Raw genomic sequence first — 19,794 nt, forward strand, 5'->3', positions numbered from 1 at the left:
TGTCCCGCCCGCCCGCTCCATCTTCCCGCCCCGCCAAGACCCCCTCCGCCGCCCTCGGCACACCGCCCCGCCCTGCTCCGCTGCAAATCACCCGTCTCGCGCGCCCTCATGGAGCCAATCGGCGCCGTGCCAGGCGCGGCGAGCGTGCATCACCCGCGGGGGGCAGCCACAATTGGCGCCTGCGAACCGCTAGCCAGGCTCCTCGGAGACCGCGCTCTTTGGCCTGGCTGATAGCGTTCGGCCGCTGCGTGTCTCCATTTACCAGCGGAGCGTCGTCTGTCGTCTGACCCTCCGAGTCGTTTCTGCCTCCGCTCGCCATGCACGCCCCGTCTTGCTGAGCACGCTGGGGCCGCATCTGCGTGCCAGCCGGCCTCGGCAGAATCACCTCAGGGTTTCCACAACGACCTGGCCAGAAATCCGCGGTTTGGATGCAGGCGCCATCAATGGGGCGAGGACTGCAGGCATGGTGTGTATTCTTCATTCAGGGAAGCTATTTGAACACCACAAATTATTGTTGGCGTTGGCGCTGCCGGTAGGCCGTCCTAGCCTTTTGTTTACCAGGGTTTTCCAGGATCCTGTACGCACTAGAACACCTTTGAATGCGAGGCGACATCGGCTGGGCTGGGCTTGTACGACAGCAGCACGCATTCTGACAGAAGGGTGCGATTCCGACATCCGCACACCACAGCCTCGGGCCTGGGCTATCTCCTCCCATGGCGCATGCCCACCAAGCCTGTGCGGAACATCTGCCTTGGATGCTAGACTCCACCATACCGTCGTTTCTGCTCCTTTTTTTTTTTCTCTGCTGGAGCAACACTGGTCTGTTTCGATGCACCGGAAACCACGCTGGGCGGCGGACGACTCCGCCAACGCACCATGGGCGGTGTGTTCTCCTGTCCCTTCCGAGGCGGCAACTGTCAGCGTTCATGCTTCTCGCCCCCCTTTTGTCCCCGTGGCATGCGAATCGGATGCATTTCCACGTCGACGTCCGCAAATCAGTCTGACCGGCGACTCGCTCCTCTCAGCCCATCACCCGTCTCATCCATGCGCCCACCCAGGGTAGCCATTTGCTCGCCCTGTACATCGATATCCCGTCTCCCCCACATGCTCGCCGCACCCGCCCCACCCGCTTGAAAAGTTTTTAAATACAATTAGCGTGTATTGGCTCCACCAGCGAGCCACTTCGATCCAGTCGATCACAGCGTCCTTTGGGTTACCGATCTGTTTTGCCAGGGTCCAACGTGTCCAACGCCCAGGCTCCCCCCAGGCTCCCCCCGCTCACGGGCCATCTCTCGGCCGTGTATCTAAGCGCACTCGTCCCATGGCAAAGCACCTGCAAACTCCTGCTATACGCCAGTTGGATACTCCGACATCGAACCGAATATGGTCGGGAAGGCTGCCTTTTCTTTCCGATTCCCGCAGCCTGCTACAGACGTGCGCTGGAGGAGCGTAGCATTGCTTTTCGGAAGAATATTTCTTCAGGCCCATTTGACAAGGACCAATGGGAAGCCTAGACGAGTCCTGCAGCCGACCGTATCAAGGAAGCTTCGCCACTTCATTTCGGACACCCTCGTGCCTCTCGCACCGGCATCTTCCCACCCGCTGTCCGCATCCGGGACGCTCCCAGCAGTGTGTCCCTATCCCCGCGGCCCCGCGGACTTTGCAGCAGAGTCGCCCAGGGGGCCGTTCGGACACCGCGGCGAAGCGTCGTCGCTGTCCTCGATCGCGACGTCATCCCCCATATGTAATCGAGGTGCGAGATCCCTCCGCACAGATCGCGCGGTCTGTAGCTACTGCACCTGAAGGCCTGCAGTCGCAGATCGACGCTGACAGCTTCATTATACAGTCGAGGATGTCCATTAATGAACTGGCTCAGGGCTAGTGCAGGCCTGGTCTGCTCGCACCTTTATACACTCTGCTGCCTCACTTTGTATAGCAGCCTCAGCCTCGCATCTGCCGGCCACTCGCTTGCTCCTTATTTACAGCATTTCAGATCACTCACTCTCCACAACCCATATTCATCCGTGGCCTTCGTCCGCGGTGTGCTCGGACTTGGACGCCCACCCAGCACATAGCCCGCACATGGTCGCGCACACATCACAGCCAAGACTGTGACCCCGAGTCTGGTATCATCTCCGAGCCGTCCTCTGCGCCGGTGCGCCCCTTGGAGCAGCAGTAGTGTTCCTCTGCTCAGCCGCGCGGATGGATGGACAACCAATCGTAGCTCTCCGCATACTGCATTGTATCGTATCTCATCGATCGTACTTCCTCAGGCCCCATATCGTATTGCTCGCCTGGCGACTGCTGGCGTGGTGCTTCGCGCCTGGTCTCTTCGCCGGCACATTTCCGCAATCTATGCGCGAGCGACGGCGACTGTATGTGTGTACTACACCCCTCGATTTCTATTGAGGTCTTCTTAGATGCATCATTCGCTCACGTCTCGGCTGGCCTCTGGTGATTCGCGCTCTAGCGATGCGAGCTCTCTGCGAGACCGTCTCGCAGCGTGTTCGCGTCCCCTCGCTTCGCGTCTCACCGTTGGACGTGAGCGGCCCGTGTTTGCAACGTGTCTGGGATACCGTGTCTAGAGCGATTTTGTTACCCTTACTCATGCTTTGACCGACATGCCATTGGGTACCACGGCGCACGCACAGTCTCAATCAGCATACAGCCTGTTGCGATGATTTACAGTAATAACAGTCATCGCGCATACATCTTCGTCGAGCATGAAGGCTATTGTGTGCGTGCCTCATGCAGTAAGACGTTCGTATCAACGTTCCAGTTAGCGTAGACGCAACGCCAGCCTAGAGTTTTGCTTCACCATGCACTGCCCGCCCACACCTCCCAGCACTCACGCCCAAAGGCTACTCAGTGTCGCTGCCGCTGTCGTTGACGGCGACGACAACCCAGGATCGCGCGCCGAGCGAACTTGACAGTCATTCAGCCTCCAGCATTCCACCCTGTACGCTGTGTAACAATGTTCGCTGGTCCTCACTGTCCAGTGTCCTCGGAGTTCGCCGGGATGGTCACGGGAGCTGCGTCTGTGATTTTATTATCCGGCAAGCTCCTTATTGTGATTGCAAGTACTTACATCGGATTGTCAATATGATAGGTCCAATGCCTAATTTGAAGACATTCAGATTAGGCTCGCGTCATGAAGTGGTAGACGTGATCCTAGAGTAGAGTTTTCATGATTGGGACTGACGTTGCATTCTTTTCTGCAGACAGTTTGCCTTGAAGCCCACTGCATATATGCCCATGCATGGTCTGCTCCATCCATGCTCTTTGCGCGTACGTCGTGTATGATCATGCTCTATGAACCCATCTTCTGCTACCTGACCTCTTTGTCTAGTTGTTCTAGTTTGTATTCGGACCTGGAGTCGCTCCTGGGTCTTTCTCCTTAAGTCTTAAGACTTACTTCTATTCTTGACTTTTGGCTACGCGGCGGACAATCAGGCGATATGTATGCTTGCATGGTCGACTAGCATTTGTTGAGGAGTCTTATCAGACAGGTGTGGGCGTGTGCATTGTTGATGTGCACACAGGATGTCATGCGCATGAGAATAGGCTCTGGCCGAATCCATGTGAAGGCAGGCCCCGAAGCAGCCTGTAATGGGAGGACGATAGCCATCCAGATGGCCAAGTGTCGCGTGGCGAGCACTATAAAGTGTCACGAGGCCTGTCACGCTCGGGTGAGCAAGGTATATGATGTGCGCCTGGCCCGTTAAGCACTTTCAAATGAAATTAAAATTAGTCCTTTTCGCACAGCACTTTCTCAACGGCGCTCCCCTCCGATCTCAGAGCGGGAGTAGATGCACCCGCATCAAATAGTTTTGTCATGATTTCTCCACAGCCGAAATTAAGATGCTCAGTCGCCAGGCACCTGAACAACGCGGCCGCGAATACTATCATATCTTTATCTCAAGGTCTTGTGGATGAACATCTCACGTTCCCCTCACCATTTCGATAAAGCGCAGTACTTCCATGTCTTATAGTCCTGGAGCTCTCGCCGGTGTCATCATCTTGATCCTGGTATATTTCACCTTCTCTGGTCGCAGAACAGCGCATCGACCCCCGCCAGGCCCCAAGCCGATTCCAATTCTAGGCAATGTACACCAACTTCCTTCTGAGTATCAATGGAGAGAGTTCGCTCAATGGGCCGTGAAATACGGTACGAGGAAGCTCCATGAACGCTTTGACTGCTGAACTTCATTGGCGTGTATAGGAGATGTTTTCTACTTCCAAATCTTCCGCAAGCCAGCGTTGGTCATCAACTCTGTGGGAGCAGCTCATGATCTATTGGAGAGGCGAAGTTCGAAGTACTCTGATCGACCCCGGACGGTTGTACTCACTGAATTGCAAGTGGGAGCTGTATATTGTATGCGCATTAGATCTGACGTAGAGTTGCAGAATGCATCTCGAATCCCACCTAGCGACCTTGCCTTACGGAAACCAGTGGCGCCAACATCGTAAATGGTTCCAGACGGCTTTTCAAACAAAGTCTTCTCAACAAAATCACAAACCTCTTGTACGGCGGGGCACGAGATGGCTATTATCTCTGCTACTGGAGAATCCGGCTGAGTTTGAGTGGCACATTAAGAGGTGTGTCCAGCAACCGACGAATTTTGTGTCATCTTGCTGGATATTAATGATCGAGTGCAGGTTCTCGGGTGCCACAATGCTGGAGATTGCTTACGGACATCCTGCAACGTCTCCCGATGACGAACTGATGAGATTCGCAGATGACACGCTCAGAAAAATATTTGTGCTGAGTGGGTCAGGCTCATCTATAATCGATTTCATCTCCGTCTGTGCGCCGTTTTCTTATATAGCATTGTTCAAGCACATGCTCATGGAGCATTCTATAGTGCGATTTGTGCCGGACTGGATGCCTGGTGCACGAGTTCAGAGGAAATCTCGTGAACTTTCACATTTGGTAAGAGCGCTGTACGATATTCCGTATGAGAGAGTCAAAAGCGCGATGGTGAGTAGAGACCGATGTAGCCTGCTTCTGCCAATAACTGACAATCTTAAAGGCAGGTGGGACGGCAAGGCAATCGTTCCTCACTTCTCTACTTGAACAGGGCTCTGTAAATGGCGGTCTCACTGAGAAAGAATACGATATCAAGGGTGCTGCCGCGCAGGTTTATATAGGTGATTTCGGCATACTTGAGGGGTATATAACGCTCAATGAACTTTTGAACTAATCAGCTGGCACTGAAACGGTGCGGTCTACATCATTGCTATACCTTACTCGTTCTTAAACGGACGGCAGACCGTTACTGTCCTTCTCACTTTTATGTTGGCGATGGTTCTGCACCCTGAAGTCTTCAAGAAAGCCCAAGCAGAGATCGACAGGGTCGTGGGACATTCGCGCCTCCCCGATCCCAACGACAGGTCTTCTTTGCCTTATTTAGAACATGTACTCAAAGAGGTTTATCGGTCTGTGGTCATTTCGACGCGCTCTGAACGATTTATCTGACCCTCCCTGATTGGCTAGTTGGGGATGCCCGGTCCCATTAGGTGAGCTCTTGTTGGCTGCTTGAACCGATCTGTCGTAGTCACTGAAGCCAATATTACCCTTAGCAATAGCCCATCAATCCATTGCTGACGATGAATATCGTGGATATCATATCCCCACAGGTTCTGTGATTATCCCGAATATCTGGTATGCCTATACACCTGTTGCTGTTGATTGTCCAGAAATACTCATGGATATCCTTATCATTCAGGGCGATGATGCGTAATCCAACAGTATACCCAGAACCAGAGCGTTTCTTGCCGGAGCGTTTCGAGAACCTCGATGCCGACACCATAGCTGCAATCGATCCTCTCAAAGCCGTATTCGGTTTTGGCCGACGGTATGAGCTTGGTCACCAGACAGTAAGGAAGGATCTGACTAGTGTGATGAGGCAGAATCTGTCCTGGTAGAACCTTCGGCGACTCGACAGTCTGGTTGACCGCTGCAAGCATACTGTCTGCTTTCGATGTTCGCAAGGCTCGAGATGCAGCGGGTGAAGAGATCACACCTGAGCCGAAATTTTCTGATGGTCTTGTCCGGTACGTGTGCAGTAAGTTGTGGTGGAGGATCGTTGACTGAGTGCCACAAAGCCACCCTCCTTCGTTCAAGTGTGATATTAAACCTCGGTCATCGAGAGAAGCAGAACTTATTAGGCTTTTGAACATGGATGGCCTAGGTGGTGTATGAGCCTTGCGCAGGGAATAGTGGAGCTACACTGTACGTCTTCACAATGTCTGAAGATCTGCAACAGTGCAGATTGCCTGTGGGTGTTTGGAGTTCAAGATGACGAGCCGACCGCTCTGAGAATGTCAAGATAGATTTAGGCTTGATTTAGCGAGTTGGGACCGGGGGCTTTCGAAATGTGGTACTTGGGAAACCACTAGCAGTTTTGACTATCCTTATGATTTGCCACACAGTTCAGAAATAAGATTTCGGACAGCAGATAGGCCTTCAAGCTTCAAAGGGTGAGGTAGCTTGTCCCCGCGAGAGGTTCTACCATGGTGGCGCAATGTATCTGTGCCAAGACATTACCTCGTCTCTGATAGTATGGCTTCAAGATCGATCTCCATTGCTGCGGAGGGTCAGCCCTGAAACATGATCAGTAGAATTGGACAAAAAGGCATAATATTCGTAGGTGTTCAAGTTCACCACATTGGGTGGAAAGAAATCCTGAAGATTTCTTACTCGGATTACACGAGCATGCAGATGGCTTTCGCCAAGCTGACTCTGAAGCAGGGGTCAGCGTGCACGACTGCTCTAGGCCGATCAGAGTACTTCGACCCGCGCTTTTCCATCAAGTTTATCGCAGCCTCCAAAGAGCTGATCACCACTGCGGGCTGTTGAATATTTGGATGTTCAATACGTCACCTGAAATGCGGGGCGTTCCTGAGCTCAATATAATGCTCGGAATCGCCTGCACTTACCATGTTTGCGTGCCCACTCAGCGAAGACTTTATGTTGCTGTTCCAGGGGGAGCTGGTGGAGATTTCCCAAGATTGGGATCCTCTTGGGGCCAGGTGGCAACGGATAGGCTTTCTTGCTTGCATGGTGTCCATACACAATGGCAGCACAAGCCCATAAGAGCCCCATAATCGCGGCTGAGGTTCCAACTTTCTGAAGGTAAGCTGTGAACAAGAGTCCGACTGGGATGAATGAGTGTGACGATGCCGATGCCGATCAAATATGAGCCCAGAACCAGTAGCCCTCCCCATGGCACATTCTCCAACCATCACCACGCGCGAGTCACCGAGGCTCTAGGGTCTACTTTGCTGTGGAACCCCAGAAAAGTAGACGAACTTCAGACATTCATCAGTCACGGGCAACGCTCGAGCAACACGTCACATGGGTGTACATGCTCGGTACTCCAGCCTCTGTCTCGTTGGACCTCATTTTTGTGTCCCCGGACGCACGCGTGTTCCATGTAGGAGTGGTGTTAAGGACTATTGAAATTGGAGTGGCCATAAATCCTTTTGAGAAGGCGGTAACGATCTCAAAGTTGTCGTATACAAGGACAGAGTAGTATCTTGCATCGCTGCGATGGATGGCAGGTGGGATAGCGGGTTCGCCCTGGAGATTGCTCGTTAAGATTGATGAACGCTTATGAGCGTGAAGCCTACCTTCCAGGCTTCGGCGTCCAAAGCGTAAAGGAGATAGTAAGTGGAGCAGATGAAGATGGCTTTGAACGTGCGTTGAGTCAGCTCGCGAACACAACCATCATATGGTCCTCACGTTCGCCCATTGCGTAGTTAGCTTGCTCGCCATTTGCCATAATCCGGGCAGAGGCGTTGCCAGTGCAGTCCGCTAAGATTGAACGTCAGGGAACACAATGAAAACATCCATAGTCGGAGACGTTCATTGTAATTAATTGGCCGACGAAATCACTTCTTCTGTGTGCATTGGTAACCGCGAGATGCACCTCCTGCGTGGAGAGTTCAGTCGATGTTCAACCTCCCAGGCATTATCGAGTGATCCTGGCACTATCACCAAGGACGAAAGAAACTGTCAACTTAAGACAGTGTCAGCATCATAGCTGTGATAAACCGGAGAGTGCCACGGCTGAGGCCACTTCAGAATTGACAGCACCCTAGCAAACAACAACATAAGGAGGACAATTGTTAGAACAACATAAAACATATGGGACAATGCAACAAAACACGGTAACAAATGTCAAAAATGCTGACATAAACGCTGCTCGCGAATCACTGCACATTGCGCAGCACGGTCCTTGGAAGCGCACCGGTCGATTATCAAAGACGATGGAAAACCCTTTTCCAATGAATGGTATACATAAGCACATGTTCAATGAATGAAGTAGACAGGCACAAGGGCACTCACTGCGATAGCGAGCGGGAACATTCAAACGTTCCCTCCCGAGCAGTAGGCGGTAAGATGCCGAAGGAGCGCATCACGACGAGTGAAATGCTCATTACAGCCATCGCATTGCACCCCTGTTGCCCGGAGATGCACGGTCGAGACGTGCTTCCCGAGGCTATCCTTGAGTAAAGCTTTCCCGCACATCGTCCCATTTGCATGCCCCCATCGGCAGGTCGTCCTGTCTTTCCCGTTCCATTCTGCAAAGTGGGCAGCTCTAAGATGTCGCCTCACGCCTCCGGGAGAGACGTCATCAAGGATGGCACCACAAGTGTTAGGGCCAATTCTCCAACAGCACCGAGAAGTAGGAGCATTCGCTGCTTGATGCATAGCAATTATTTCGCAGAGAAATGGGCTGCAAAGAAGCATGAGTAGTGGATTGGCCAGTGGATGACTCGGGAAAGACTCACAGAAAACACACTCTGACGACGAACTTGCGAGACCATGAGCAAACATAGGAAAGCTATATAAACGACCAGACTGGAAGAAAAGGCGAGGTGGCTCAAATAGTGCTGAGCTGTGAAGACATCAAAGACAGAAACGACCCATCCTGGACACGGAGCAGTTGATTTCAGAAGTATGATCAACAAGGTCCATGGTCAATTGCCGATTAGTGCGCCATGGGTATATGTGCGATCATGGCTTTAACATCGTCCACATCAATTATTACCCGCGCGGACAGAGACACACTCATGGTGGTCACTGCGGTATCAGCTCGAGCACTGGCATAGATCCCTCCACATGATTGTGTCGAAGCGATCTGTGCATGTCGTGAACCACAGAACTCGTTGTGTCCCGCTTTGAGATGCTTGGTTATGAGGACAGTAAGAAAGCCATGGTGGATATGAATACCGTCCAAACGCACCAAAAGCATCAGTCCCCCCTGGACGTGAATCAGGTCACCACTCAAAGATATCCAACCACGCCTTACCGACCATTCGAAGTGAAGAATCCAGTGAAGCGCGTACTATGTCCCCCTTCACAATAGGGAGTGGTAAGCGCGGCGAATCATATACTCGGAAGGCACACGAACTTTCTTGAGGACACCCCTCTATCTTTATTGTTATGCTAAGAGCTTAACCTGAAGATCGCAAGTGCAAACAGTGAAGGCAGAAAGTATTAGGACACTTATAAAGGCGGCAATCGACTCGAGTGTAAGGTCAGGAAGTACGGCCATGGTCTCATCCGACCCATACAACCTCAAGAGATGGTGGCATATTGCACAGGACCCAGAGTGGGTGTCAGAGGTTCGAATTGTTTCCTTGTAAGATCATGTATATCCATGGCGGTCCGAGTTTGTGACGATGGCATGGTTTGGCGCCCGATGATTTTCCAGGATGAAGACGATCTTGAATCGGCTCAAACTCATCACTCTAGGATTTTAGCGACCACCACTGACATATCAGCCATAGTCAGGATCTCGCACGCACGCACGAACCCGAGTAAGCGTTAGACTGACCAATTTGTATGATTGCTAGAGTCCCCGCCCTCCTCGCGCCATCAGCACCCTAGCACCTCCACCCAACTACTACCATATATCAGCATGTTCCACCTTCAGTGTTCCCTCTTTACGACTGCTTACAGCTGAAGTCTCCTCGTCTCTGCGTGGTCATCGCTGCTCACTCTCTTTCTCAATTTCTCTTTCAAGAGGAACCATATCAGCACCACGACCAGTCGACCACCTTCTAGTCAATTCTCCCATAAGCTTGATCCCATGTCTTTCAAGAAGGATCTGGAGAGCGAACTCTTCAATTACACCAGCGGGCGATTTCTGTAAGTCTCCTACATCTTGTCTCGTCCCTGTCTAATTCGTAATGTGACGTACCCAGCGCCAACGAGACCCTTCGCCTCCGAGAGCGCAGTCTCATCTTCAACATTCCCGGACTCGTAAAAATCATTGCTCGGACACAGCGGTGCCAGCCTGAAGCGATCGCCGGATTTCGAAAGCTTGGAGACGGTAGCCTCAACCGCGCCTTCCTCATCACCCTAGAAAGCGGCTTACAGCTCGTCGCGCGCATTCCTTATCCCCTCTTGATTCCCAAGTCGTAGGCTCTCGCCGGTGAGGTGGCTACGATGGACTTCCTCCGGTCAAAAGGGCACCCTATTCCCAAAGTTCACACCTACTCCTTTACGTCAGAGAACGAGGCAGGGATACCAAGTATGGTGATGGAATACGTTAGTGAAGGCATCGAATTGAGCCAGATATGGTTCCATCTCGAGGAAGATGGTATCATCTCTCTTATGGACCAGCCTGCCAAGCTTGAGTTTACAATGATGCCCATCGCTTTTCCCGCGGGCGGGAGCATCTATTACATAAGAGACCTTAAGGAGCTATCTGGGAAGGAGGGAATCCCGCTCAACGAGCAGATCGAGAGCGCCTCGCTCGAGAAGGAGAGGTTCTGCCTTGGGCCAGATGTATCGGTGCCGCTGTGGTATGGACGAAGGGAACAGCTGGATGCGTTTAGAGGACCGTGTACGCCGCACTTCTGCTATCTCTTCTGCCTCTTCTTAACCAGTCGATGATCTCAGATGAAGACGCTGAGTCGGTGCTAACAACGGGAGCCAAGAAAGAGCTCGCCTACCTAGACTACTTTGGCCCACCGAGGAAACCTTACCGGCGGTTCCGAAGAGAGTTCTACAATTACGAGAAGCAATCACCGTCGGAGCACGCTAAGAATCTTCGTCACTGTCTCCATCTCCCACCGTCGCTCGTGCCAGACGATGAACTCGTGAACATTTTCCGCATCCGCCACCCCGACCTGACTGACAGCCATGTCAGGGTTTGAACAGACCCAAGCAGCCTGCAGAATATTAGCGTGCTAGACCTGGCAGCATGCTGCTGTCTTACTCCTCTTCCTCCACGCCGGTATGCCCAGCGCCATCCAGAACGAAGAGGACGAAGTCTCTCAAAGGATGATCAAGCCTAAGCTACCGGGAGACTTCGGAAAGCTATCGGAAGAAGATCAAAAACAGGAGACGGAGCACCTCCGTCGTCGTCTTCTTCACTACCACTATATCCTCAGTACCGCAGCACACAACAGAATCCCCCACAATGGTCTGATTTATCCGTTGAATCATTTCCGTCGCCGCATTTTCAATCACGCGACTGCTGTGTGGGAAGGTGAGACCATTGATTTGTTGTATGCGCTGATGGATATGGTGTCTGGCTGGGCACATTCTGGGAAAGACGGCACGCCATGTCCAGTCGTGTTCACGGAGGACGAGAGAGATGCGGCGGAGAATCCGTATCAGGCACTGGCGAACGCAGAAGTGGATGAGAGGATGCTGAGGGAAAGTGTCGGTGTTGGGAGGAGACTTGGGTGCCCGTCGCTCACTACGAGACAGCTAAGGCAATCGGTCAGGAGCTGAAGCGGATGACATCAAAGGCAAATGCGGAGAACGAAGAGACAACGGAGGAGGAATGCGTTATGATCGAGGCGAGCTGGCCCCTGGACAATGTGCCCGAAGAAGAATTAGAGGAGTGCAAGTAAGGAACCAACGACCTGTATAGCCGTTCCGCGAGGTTATGATCTATCTGCTTGCTGAATCCATCACCAGTATGGGGAGCAGCTCATGACCTAATGGAGAGGCGAAGTTCGAAGTGCTCCGATCGACCCCGGACAGTTGTACTCACTGAATTGTAAGTGGGATTGTATATTGTGTGCATACTATATCTGATGTAGAGTTGCAGAATGCATCTCAAATCCCACCTATCGATCTTGCCTTACAGAATTCTGATGGTCTTGTCCAGTACGAGTGCAGTAAGTTGTGGCGGAGGACCATTGACTGACTGCCACGAAGCCACGCTCCTTCGTTCAAGTGTGATATTAAATCTCAGTCATTTAGAGAAGCGGAACTCATTGGGCTGAACACGGCTGGCCTAGTGTAAGCCCGTTCGAGCTTAGCAGGTTTTCAAGTCCACCACACTGGGCAGAAGGATATCCTGAAGAGTTCTTACTTGGATTACATGGGCGTGCACATAGCTTTTGCCGAGCTGACTCTGAAATTAGGGGCTCAAATTGGTGGACAGACTCATAGCTCAGCGTGCGCGACTGCTCTAGGCTGATCAGAGATTGATTCCTTTCCTGATGACTGCTCTCTCGAAGCACTTGCGACGGGTGTAATTCGTACTGTTTAAGATTCTGATATGCTAATTGCCTTCCCCGAACGAGGCTGTATATCACATTCGAAAGGAACGACGTGGCTGTAATAATATTCATTAGTTGAGTGGCATGTTGCGCTCTGCCATGAAAATAACATCGCATACCTTACGATACCAGATTTGAACGCGGGGACAGGCGAGACCTCTTCACCTGCTGCATTGCGGGCCTTTCGTATGTCTAGAGAAGAGAGGATGCTCGCTACAGCCAACCAAACACTATGGTCTGCGAAAATACGTCCAGGACAAATCCTGCACAAGAGGTTGAGTAAACCTACGCAATGGTACGCCAAATTATCGGCAGGTGCCCCTCATACCTTCTACCGAAACCAAATATCAACTTTCGTGGGTCGTACAGATCAGCAGTATCAGAGTCTAGAGCTTCAAATCGCTCAGGCCAAAACCGTTCAGGATCTGGATATATCTCTGGCTTCCGCGTCATGACCCTTTAAAACATGAGATGTGATAGGAGTTGACGACAGTGAGTGAACTCACCAAATGTTTGGGATAATTGTTGAACCCGCAGGCAAATGGTGTCCATCGTATTCATCGTCCTCTGTCAAACGATGAGGAACGCCTTGCCGAAAATTATGTCAGTATCGCGACTTGATAATCCAATATGTACGAGCTGTACCAAGCGGAAGCGGACATCCCCACCTGTCATAAAAGAATTGTATTATCGTTCTGTGTCAAAGGAACATGCTAAGAGGGCACGTACCGATAAACTTCTTTAAGCACACACTCAAGGTAAGGCATAGAGTCACGATCATCGAAGTCAGGGAGCCGAGAGCCTCCAGTCACTCGGTCTACTTCAGCCTGGGCTTTGAGGAACACGTCGCGATGGAGCACCATGGTGAGAATGAAAGTAGTTATCACTGTAACAGTCTACATAACATACTTAACAGAGTAGTAATGGATAATGATATGCCACGTACAGTGTCCGTCCCGGCTGAACATCAAGACAGTATTAGATGCCATGAAGTAACAAGAGGCCGCCAATAACATACCTCCATACAAAGACGTCACGGCTCCTTTTATATTCTCTTTGTCGTCAGGAGTTGGGTCGCCTTCTCTGGAACATTCCTTGATCAAAGATTCAAGAATGGACGGCTTTGCATTCCCGTTGGCCTAGACGTGATGTCTTAGATTTTTAATTGAACACGAATCAAGCTTTGGAGTGACGCACCATGTTTCCGCTTACCATTTCATATGGGATATCCAACCACTCTCGCAACAGCTCAGCAGTGTCAATGGCATGTATCCTGAAGCCAGATCCAGGAAGCCAAAGTGGCCAATACTTCACTGTTATTTAGGCATGCATCAACAAACACTCCCATAATTGAGAAAGCATTTATGCAATCACTTATAGGAAAGAAGTCCACTAATGTTGTTGTTGGACCGCCAGCTTCGATGACTGCTGTGGTTACGGTAGTCGCTAGCTTAACAAATTTGTCATCCAACGACGTCACCGTCCACCCATAAGATATCTGCATCAAAAGTGAAGCTGCATAACTATGGATTATTAGCCGCCGATTATCCAAAAGAAAAGAAAGCATACAGTTCAATATGTGCCATAAAAGCGTTGGGTGTTTGGCACAACCTTGTGAGAAGATTACACGCCTCTTGGTTGTGTAGAGGTCGATATTTTTGGATGGTGGCTTTTGTTTGAATGGCTTCCCGAAACCATCTTCGTTGGCGACGCCACGCATCCCCATAGCGCAGAAATATCGTATTTGTGGTCATACCCAGCCTGAAGAGAACACACCTGTTACAAGCGATCCTCTCCGTATCAGTAGAGGACTGACATATCGTGAATATACACGGAAGCTGGTCTATCAGAGTACCGAGTACTTCTTTTTTCCATCAATATCTGAGCAATTGAAGCAGAGCTGACGATGACAGCGGATGCACTGAAGATCCGCACAAAGACGATGTCGCCTGGGCCGGGTCCAAATGACTCAGCTCATTGCGCATCATGTGGATGAACTGTTTACCATATTTCTTTGCCCAACCAGCAAACACCCTATACTGATAATCTAGAGGTATTTGATGAAGATTTCCAAGGAACGGAATTGGCGGCGGACCAGGGGGAAGTCTGCGTGCATGGTTTCGAGTCTGGACGGTGAAGCGAACACTAATGAGGATCACTAAAACAATTCCAAGGCATAAAGGAACAGAGCCTAGTAGAGTAAGCGAGAGCATCGTGGGATCTCTCGGACGTTGAGGCTAAGAAGAGAACTCTCGCTCACTTTCTTGTATCCAGATTTATGTAGATAGAGATAAAGGGCCCGGCATTTGCCTTGTCCTTAGACTTGAACCCAATACCTGAGAACATCAAGGCAGTGTCTTCTTTACCATTGTTCTGATGAGGATATCTCTTGCATTCCAAGGAACCTTATGGAGAATGGAAGTTAATAGAGAACAAGGCACGAATCCCCCAGGCGTCGGGCTGTTACTGCTTATATGACATTTGCCTAGAAGCGAGATCTTTGTAATCATACCTAGTCCCAATAGCGTTCGCGCGACTGTCCATAATCGCGCGATTTGTGCGGAGATAGCAGTAGACCGTGAAGGTGCGAGCCGGATGAGTCTATAAGCAGTTTCGTGCGATTGATTTGGACTTACACAGAAAATCTACTCGAATGCAACACAGTACAAACTTCGTTCTCCACAACCCCGCGGACTCCTTGAATGTGTTGTACGAAATCATGCAGGGTTTTGGACGAGCTTGAAAGCCGAGTCTAAGTCTCTGCTAGGTAAACTGGACGATTGTGCTGTGAAGTAGCTTCCGCCTGAAAAACTTTCTGAAACCATTTGCTACGGCGTCGCCACTAATCGCTGTAGTGCATAAATAATGCGATCTAGTTACCTCCAACCCTGATGGATTATACATAAGTGTGTTCCGCGACTGCGGTAGCGTTAGATGACTTACATGTCGCGTATATAAACTGAATGCGACCTATAAGAGTACTTCGCGCTTCGTCTGACCAGCCGAACCGAGAACGACGACAGGCGTGTTGAGTAACCGGGAAAATATGACATCACCTGTCCCGGAATATGTGAGAATCCGGTCACTCTGTCCGATATGTACATACCATATTCGCGCATCCATCTAGCGAACGTCTTTTGTTGATAGTGCAGAGCAACATGATGAACGTTCCCTATCAAGGGCAACAGTTTGGGACCCGGAGGGAATCTGCGCTGTCGGCCAGTCAATTGTGGCTGCAGTAGATTGGTGGCAGCAAGCATAATGAGAATAGTCGAGCGAATTGTCACTACTACGACCTGAATTGACATCGCCAAGGTGGGGCAGGATTCTGGTGAAAGGAGCGTTGGGAAAACGCTACCCGAGACATTACAATGATGTAATTATTGTTGTTCCGCGTCAGACTATGACATGCCGACTCATCATACTTGAGTACCCAGAGTCCTATACACAAATTGAGGGAGGAAGAAACAACAGAAGTCAGTATGCCAGCTTCGGAGCTATCAGAGGACTCGGTTTCTTACAGTAGGCTACATAGTCGAAAATGTTCGGCAGCACTCACAAAGCATTTTCTTTAAACAAATCGTATGCAGGCTACGACGTGATACCCGTTTCGTATCATCGTTGCATTATTGTTTGTAAGCTTGTAAACTAGTACGGTGAGACATCGTCCCGCGCACATGCTACGCATAATGAAACTTGCAAGAGAGCAGAGAACTGGTCTTGATGAGAGCGAAATCTAGTAGACATGGACGATCGTGATTGGGGCCGGAGCCGAGGTATCATTGTTGATTTCAATTAGGGGAGATGAAAACGACAACCAGGCAGGGAGGCTCGAATTAGTGGCATACTTACTGCTATCACCAGTCTGAGCCTGGCGGTGTACGTTTCCAGTAGAAGATTTCAAGGAGTTTGAGGTGTAGAAATATATGATTCAAAAGGATGAAATCATCCTGGACGCCAGCAACAGCTTTTCAAAGTGGAGACCACGGACACTGATCTACGCCGAATCGTCGCCGATGTGTGGATCCCGTATCTAAAACAGGAAATTCCCGCTGCGTGTAACCGCCGATCAAGGTGCACTATGCCAGGGTCGAGCTGAAGCTGAAGACTTGCGGGGCTTCCTGCGCTTGTGCATGCATCCTCATCTCCCAACAGCGCTACACAACGCCATACCACCACCGACACGCTCTTGTGGTCAGCACGACTGTATAGACACCGCCGCGCTCGCTGGACCTCGGCTCTAACTGTGATAACATGGCTGAGCAGCTTCACATCACGCGTATTCATCTCCCGACACTTCAAACGCCTCCTACACCAGCGTCGTACGACAAGCATCGCGGTCAGGGAACTCCGCTCATCATCGACAACGGGTCCACTACACTACGCTTTGGATTTTGCACATCAGCCACTCCGCGATGCCAGCCTAATACCGTGTCAAAATACAAGGAGCGTCGGACGAACAAGCCATTGCTGCTTTTCGGCCACGGGGTCGATACGGAGAGCGGGGCAAAGTCTCAGGCAAAAACACCATGGGAGGGTGATGTGTTGTTGAACTTCGATGCTCTTGTGAGTGGAACACCTGGTCCGATACCGTGTATCATAGCGAAGTACTCACCCCGTAATGCCCTGGTCGAGAGGTGTAGGAAAATGCACTCGACTATGCTTTCATCCAACTAGGCATTGACGCCTCTAGCGTTGAGCACCCTGTACTCATGACAGAACGTCTCTGCTCCCCACTGCATTCCCGAGGGCTCACGTCTGAGTTGATCTTTGAACAATACTCCGTTCCCTCTCTGGCATATTGCGTTGATTCTGTCATGTCTTTCTATCACAACAACCTTCCGCCCTCATCTGTCCCATTCTCTTCGGATGGACTAGTCGTATCGTTCAACTCTGCATCGACATCCGTCGTGCCGATCATGCAAGGGAAAGGTCTGATGAGCCATGCAAAGCGAATACCATGGGGCGCGAATCAAGCGACCGACTATCTGCTGAAGCTTATCCAGCTAAAATATCCGACATTCCCCACTCGCGTTACGAACACTCAAAGCACGGTATGTTATAATCTTTATGTGCAATCATTCAAGTCGAGCTAATGTCGACTGCAGTGGATGTTACAGAACTTTTGCGAGTTCGCGATAGACTACCCCACACTTTTGCGTACCCTGAAAGACCCGCTTAGATTGCGTGCGTCAGAACGTATTATTCAGTTCCCGTTCATGGTAAACGCTGCAGAAGAAAAGACAGAGGAGGAACTCGCGCGCATTGCAGAACGTAAGAGAGAACAGGGCCGGATGTTGCAGGAGATTGCGGCGAAGTCTAGGATGGAGAAGGTCTGTGACACTGTCTAGTTTGTACACCATAGAGCACTGATTTTACATATATTAGCTATTGCAAAAAGAGAACGACCTGCAATATATGCTGAACCTAAGGGAAAGACGAGACGAGGAGACCAAGAAGGAATGGGAGGTGTGTCCTATGCCAACCCTTTGCACTGCCTCCAATTGGCCTTGACTGGGTTCAAATATCAGAATACTCTACAAGAGGAGGGCTTCGAAAATGATGGCGAGTTGGATAGTGCCATCAAGAAACTAGAGAGTGACCTGAAAAAGGCGCGAAAGAAGGAAGCAGATGGAGGGGAGCCAGAGGTGTGTTGAGTGATTATCCCACTAATGACAGGATAGTGACCCTATTCTAGGATCCAGAGCCTCCTTCTTTTCCCCTTATCGATGTTCCTGATGCGGATGTGAGTGAGACATTCTTGGGCAGTACTTTCACACCTGACCTAGAACATAGCTTGACGAAGATGGCTTGAGGGAGAAGCGTAAACAACGGCTCATGAAGGCAGGGTACGATGCGCGCGAACGCGCCAAGCGTGAAAAGGAGCGCGAGCGTGAAGAACGTGAAGCGGAGGAAAGAAGAGAAGAGGAAGAGCGCGATCGAGACTTGACCGGCTGGGCAGGCAAGCTGCGAAAGGAGCAAGAGGTTTGAGCGTCGGACTAATTTCTGTGGTGGATTCTAAACCCCACTTATGATAGGCAATCATGAATAAAATCAAAGAGCGGAACCGCAGGAGAGCGGCTCTCACGGACAGGAAAAGTGCCGCTGCACAGGCGAGGATGAAAAGCATTGCGAACTTGGCGGCTGACGATCGTGTCCCGAAAAAACGCAGGAAGGCCACGGGTGGTGAGCATTCAAAGTACTCAAATGCTTAGGATCGACTTCACTAATTGCATAACAGAGGATATGTTTGGAGCGGATGACGCTGACTGGGCGATCTACCGCAAGATTGTAAGATTGTCATTTATTCTGTATTATGGAGTAGACCATGTACTGAAGGATTATAGAACACGGCTGCAGCCTCGTCCGATGAAGAGGAGGACCTCGTAACCCTTCAGGCAGTGGAACAGAAGCTCCTGCAGTATGACCCATCGTTCACCGCTGAGCACACGCACGCATCCCTATCGGCACAACGCTCAGCATTGCTATCTGCGTTTCGACCACAGTACGAGGACGGCGACATAGAAGGTGGGGATATGTTTGACTTGCATAATTCATAGCTAAAGTGAACATATCATAGGCAAGACACGGCTCCACCTCAACGTTGAGCGGTGGCGAGTTTGCGAGGCTTGGTTCTCTCCCAGCATGGCGGGTATCGACTCTGCAGGGCTTGGGGAAGTTCTGCAGGGGGCACTCTCACGCTTCTCCGATCAGGAAAAGAGTCGGTTAGTCAAGGTAATAAAACTGATCTCAGCGCATCTCGAAGCTCAGACTGACGCCTGAATAGAATGTATTCGTCACTGGAGGCCCTTCGCAATTTTCAGGCCTCTTAGACCGTATGTATGCAGCGCTGCGCCCCATCCTCCCTCCAGAAATGCCTTTGGAGATAGTTCGCGCCGCAGACCCTATGACTGATGCATGGAAGGGTATGGCGGACTTCGCGAAGACAGACGAGTTCAATCGGGTTAGTGTCACGAAGGAGGAATATGAGGAATGGGGCGGGGAACGCATCAAGCGGTGGTGGGGAGGAAACTGGAATTCATCTGTACTGGTAGACTAGCGCTTGGGTGTACACTGTACCGTGTATCTTCTTGGCCCGCGGGGATGGGTTATATCTACTGTGTAATTGACTGTGAATGAATGTAGCATAGAAACCGGCGAATCCGACAGAGTTACAGGATTATAAATAAGGATGGAGCACCATCCTGGCGAGTATTCGTGACAACATGGCAGTGTGTACAACTATGCAAAGTCTAT

General features: G+C 50.7%; 6 protein-coding genes across 6 annotated transcripts; 4 read left to right on the top strand and 2 right to left on the bottom strand.

Annotated features, from left to right (window-relative positions):
* Nucleotides 1-3,981: 3,981 nt before the first annotated feature.
* FIBRA_03468 (uncharacterized protein) lies at nucleotides 3,982-6,205 on the top strand (the record flags this gene model as incomplete). The annotated part of the gene is made up of 13 exons (XM_012325310.1): nucleotides 3,982-4,168; nucleotides 4,223-4,375; nucleotides 4,431-4,599; nucleotides 4,660-4,808; nucleotides 4,866-4,981; nucleotides 5,034-5,151; nucleotides 5,209-5,222; nucleotides 5,273-5,439; nucleotides 5,498-5,520; nucleotides 5,584-5,665; nucleotides 5,730-5,858; nucleotides 5,914-6,057; nucleotides 6,109-6,205. 13 exons carry the CDS (start codon nucleotides 3,982-3,984, stop codon nucleotides 6,203-6,205), a joined length of 1,548 nt encoding a protein of 515 aa, XP_012180700.1.
* A 3,898-nt stretch (nucleotides 6,206-10,103) lies between these two features.
* Nucleotides 10,104-10,438, top strand: FIBRA_03469 (uncharacterized protein; the record flags this gene model as incomplete). The annotated part of the gene is made up of 2 exons (XM_012325311.1): nucleotides 10,104-10,162; nucleotides 10,219-10,438. The coding sequence occupies 2 exons, from the start codon at nucleotides 10,104-10,106 to the stop codon at nucleotides 10,436-10,438; spliced, it is 279 nt and encodes a 92-aa protein (XP_012180701.1).
* Nucleotides 10,439-10,462: 24 nt separating this feature from the next.
* On the top strand, nucleotides 10,463-11,880 carry FIBRA_03470 (uncharacterized protein; the record flags this gene model as incomplete). Its single annotated transcript, XM_012325312.1, has 4 exons — nucleotides 10,463-10,862; nucleotides 10,919-11,163; nucleotides 11,213-11,686; nucleotides 11,740-11,880. 4 exons carry the CDS (start codon nucleotides 10,463-10,465, stop codon nucleotides 11,878-11,880), a joined length of 1,260 nt encoding a protein of 419 aa, XP_012180702.1.
* A 643-nt stretch (nucleotides 11,881-12,523) lies between these two features.
* On the bottom strand, nucleotides 12,524-14,263 carry FIBRA_03471 (uncharacterized protein; the record flags this gene model as incomplete). Its single annotated transcript, XM_012325313.1, has 11 exons — nucleotides 12,524-12,593; nucleotides 12,657-12,800; nucleotides 12,866-12,994; nucleotides 13,044-13,125; nucleotides 13,183-13,205; nucleotides 13,267-13,433; nucleotides 13,484-13,497; nucleotides 13,556-13,676; nucleotides 13,735-13,850; nucleotides 13,912-14,052; nucleotides 14,107-14,263. The coding sequence occupies 11 exons, from the start codon at nucleotides 14,261-14,263 to the stop codon at nucleotides 12,524-12,526; spliced, it is 1,164 nt and encodes a 387-aa protein (XP_012180703.1).
* Nucleotides 14,264-15,507: 1,244 nt separating this feature from the next.
* On the bottom strand, nucleotides 15,508-15,845 carry FIBRA_03472 (uncharacterized protein; the record flags this gene model as incomplete). The annotated part of the gene is made up of 2 exons (XM_012325314.1): nucleotides 15,508-15,593; nucleotides 15,644-15,845. The coding sequence occupies 2 exons, from the start codon at nucleotides 15,843-15,845 to the stop codon at nucleotides 15,508-15,510; spliced, it is 288 nt and encodes a 95-aa protein (XP_012180704.1).
* Nucleotides 15,846-16,791: 946 nt separating this feature from the next.
* FIBRA_03473 (uncharacterized protein) lies at nucleotides 16,792-19,597 on the top strand (the record flags this gene model as incomplete). The annotated part of the gene is made up of 12 exons (XM_012325315.1): nucleotides 16,792-17,103; nucleotides 17,181-17,591; nucleotides 17,646-17,870; nucleotides 17,926-18,006; nucleotides 18,069-18,185; nucleotides 18,236-18,283; nucleotides 18,334-18,522; nucleotides 18,576-18,723; nucleotides 18,779-18,828; nucleotides 18,885-19,065; nucleotides 19,118-19,272; nucleotides 19,325-19,597. The coding sequence occupies 12 exons, from the start codon at nucleotides 16,792-16,794 to the stop codon at nucleotides 19,595-19,597; spliced, it is 2,190 nt and encodes a 729-aa protein (XP_012180705.1).
* Between the last annotated feature and the right edge of the window lie 197 nt (nucleotides 19,598-19,794).

This window comes from Fibroporia radiculosa (genome assembly GCF_000313525.1).
Source record: "Fibroporia radiculosa TFFH 294 genomic supercontigs, scaffold2041, whole genome shotgun sequence".
In the NCBI taxonomy this organism is placed as follows: domain Eukaryota; kingdom Fungi; phylum Basidiomycota; class Agaricomycetes; order Polyporales; family Fibroporiaceae; genus Fibroporia; species Fibroporia radiculosa.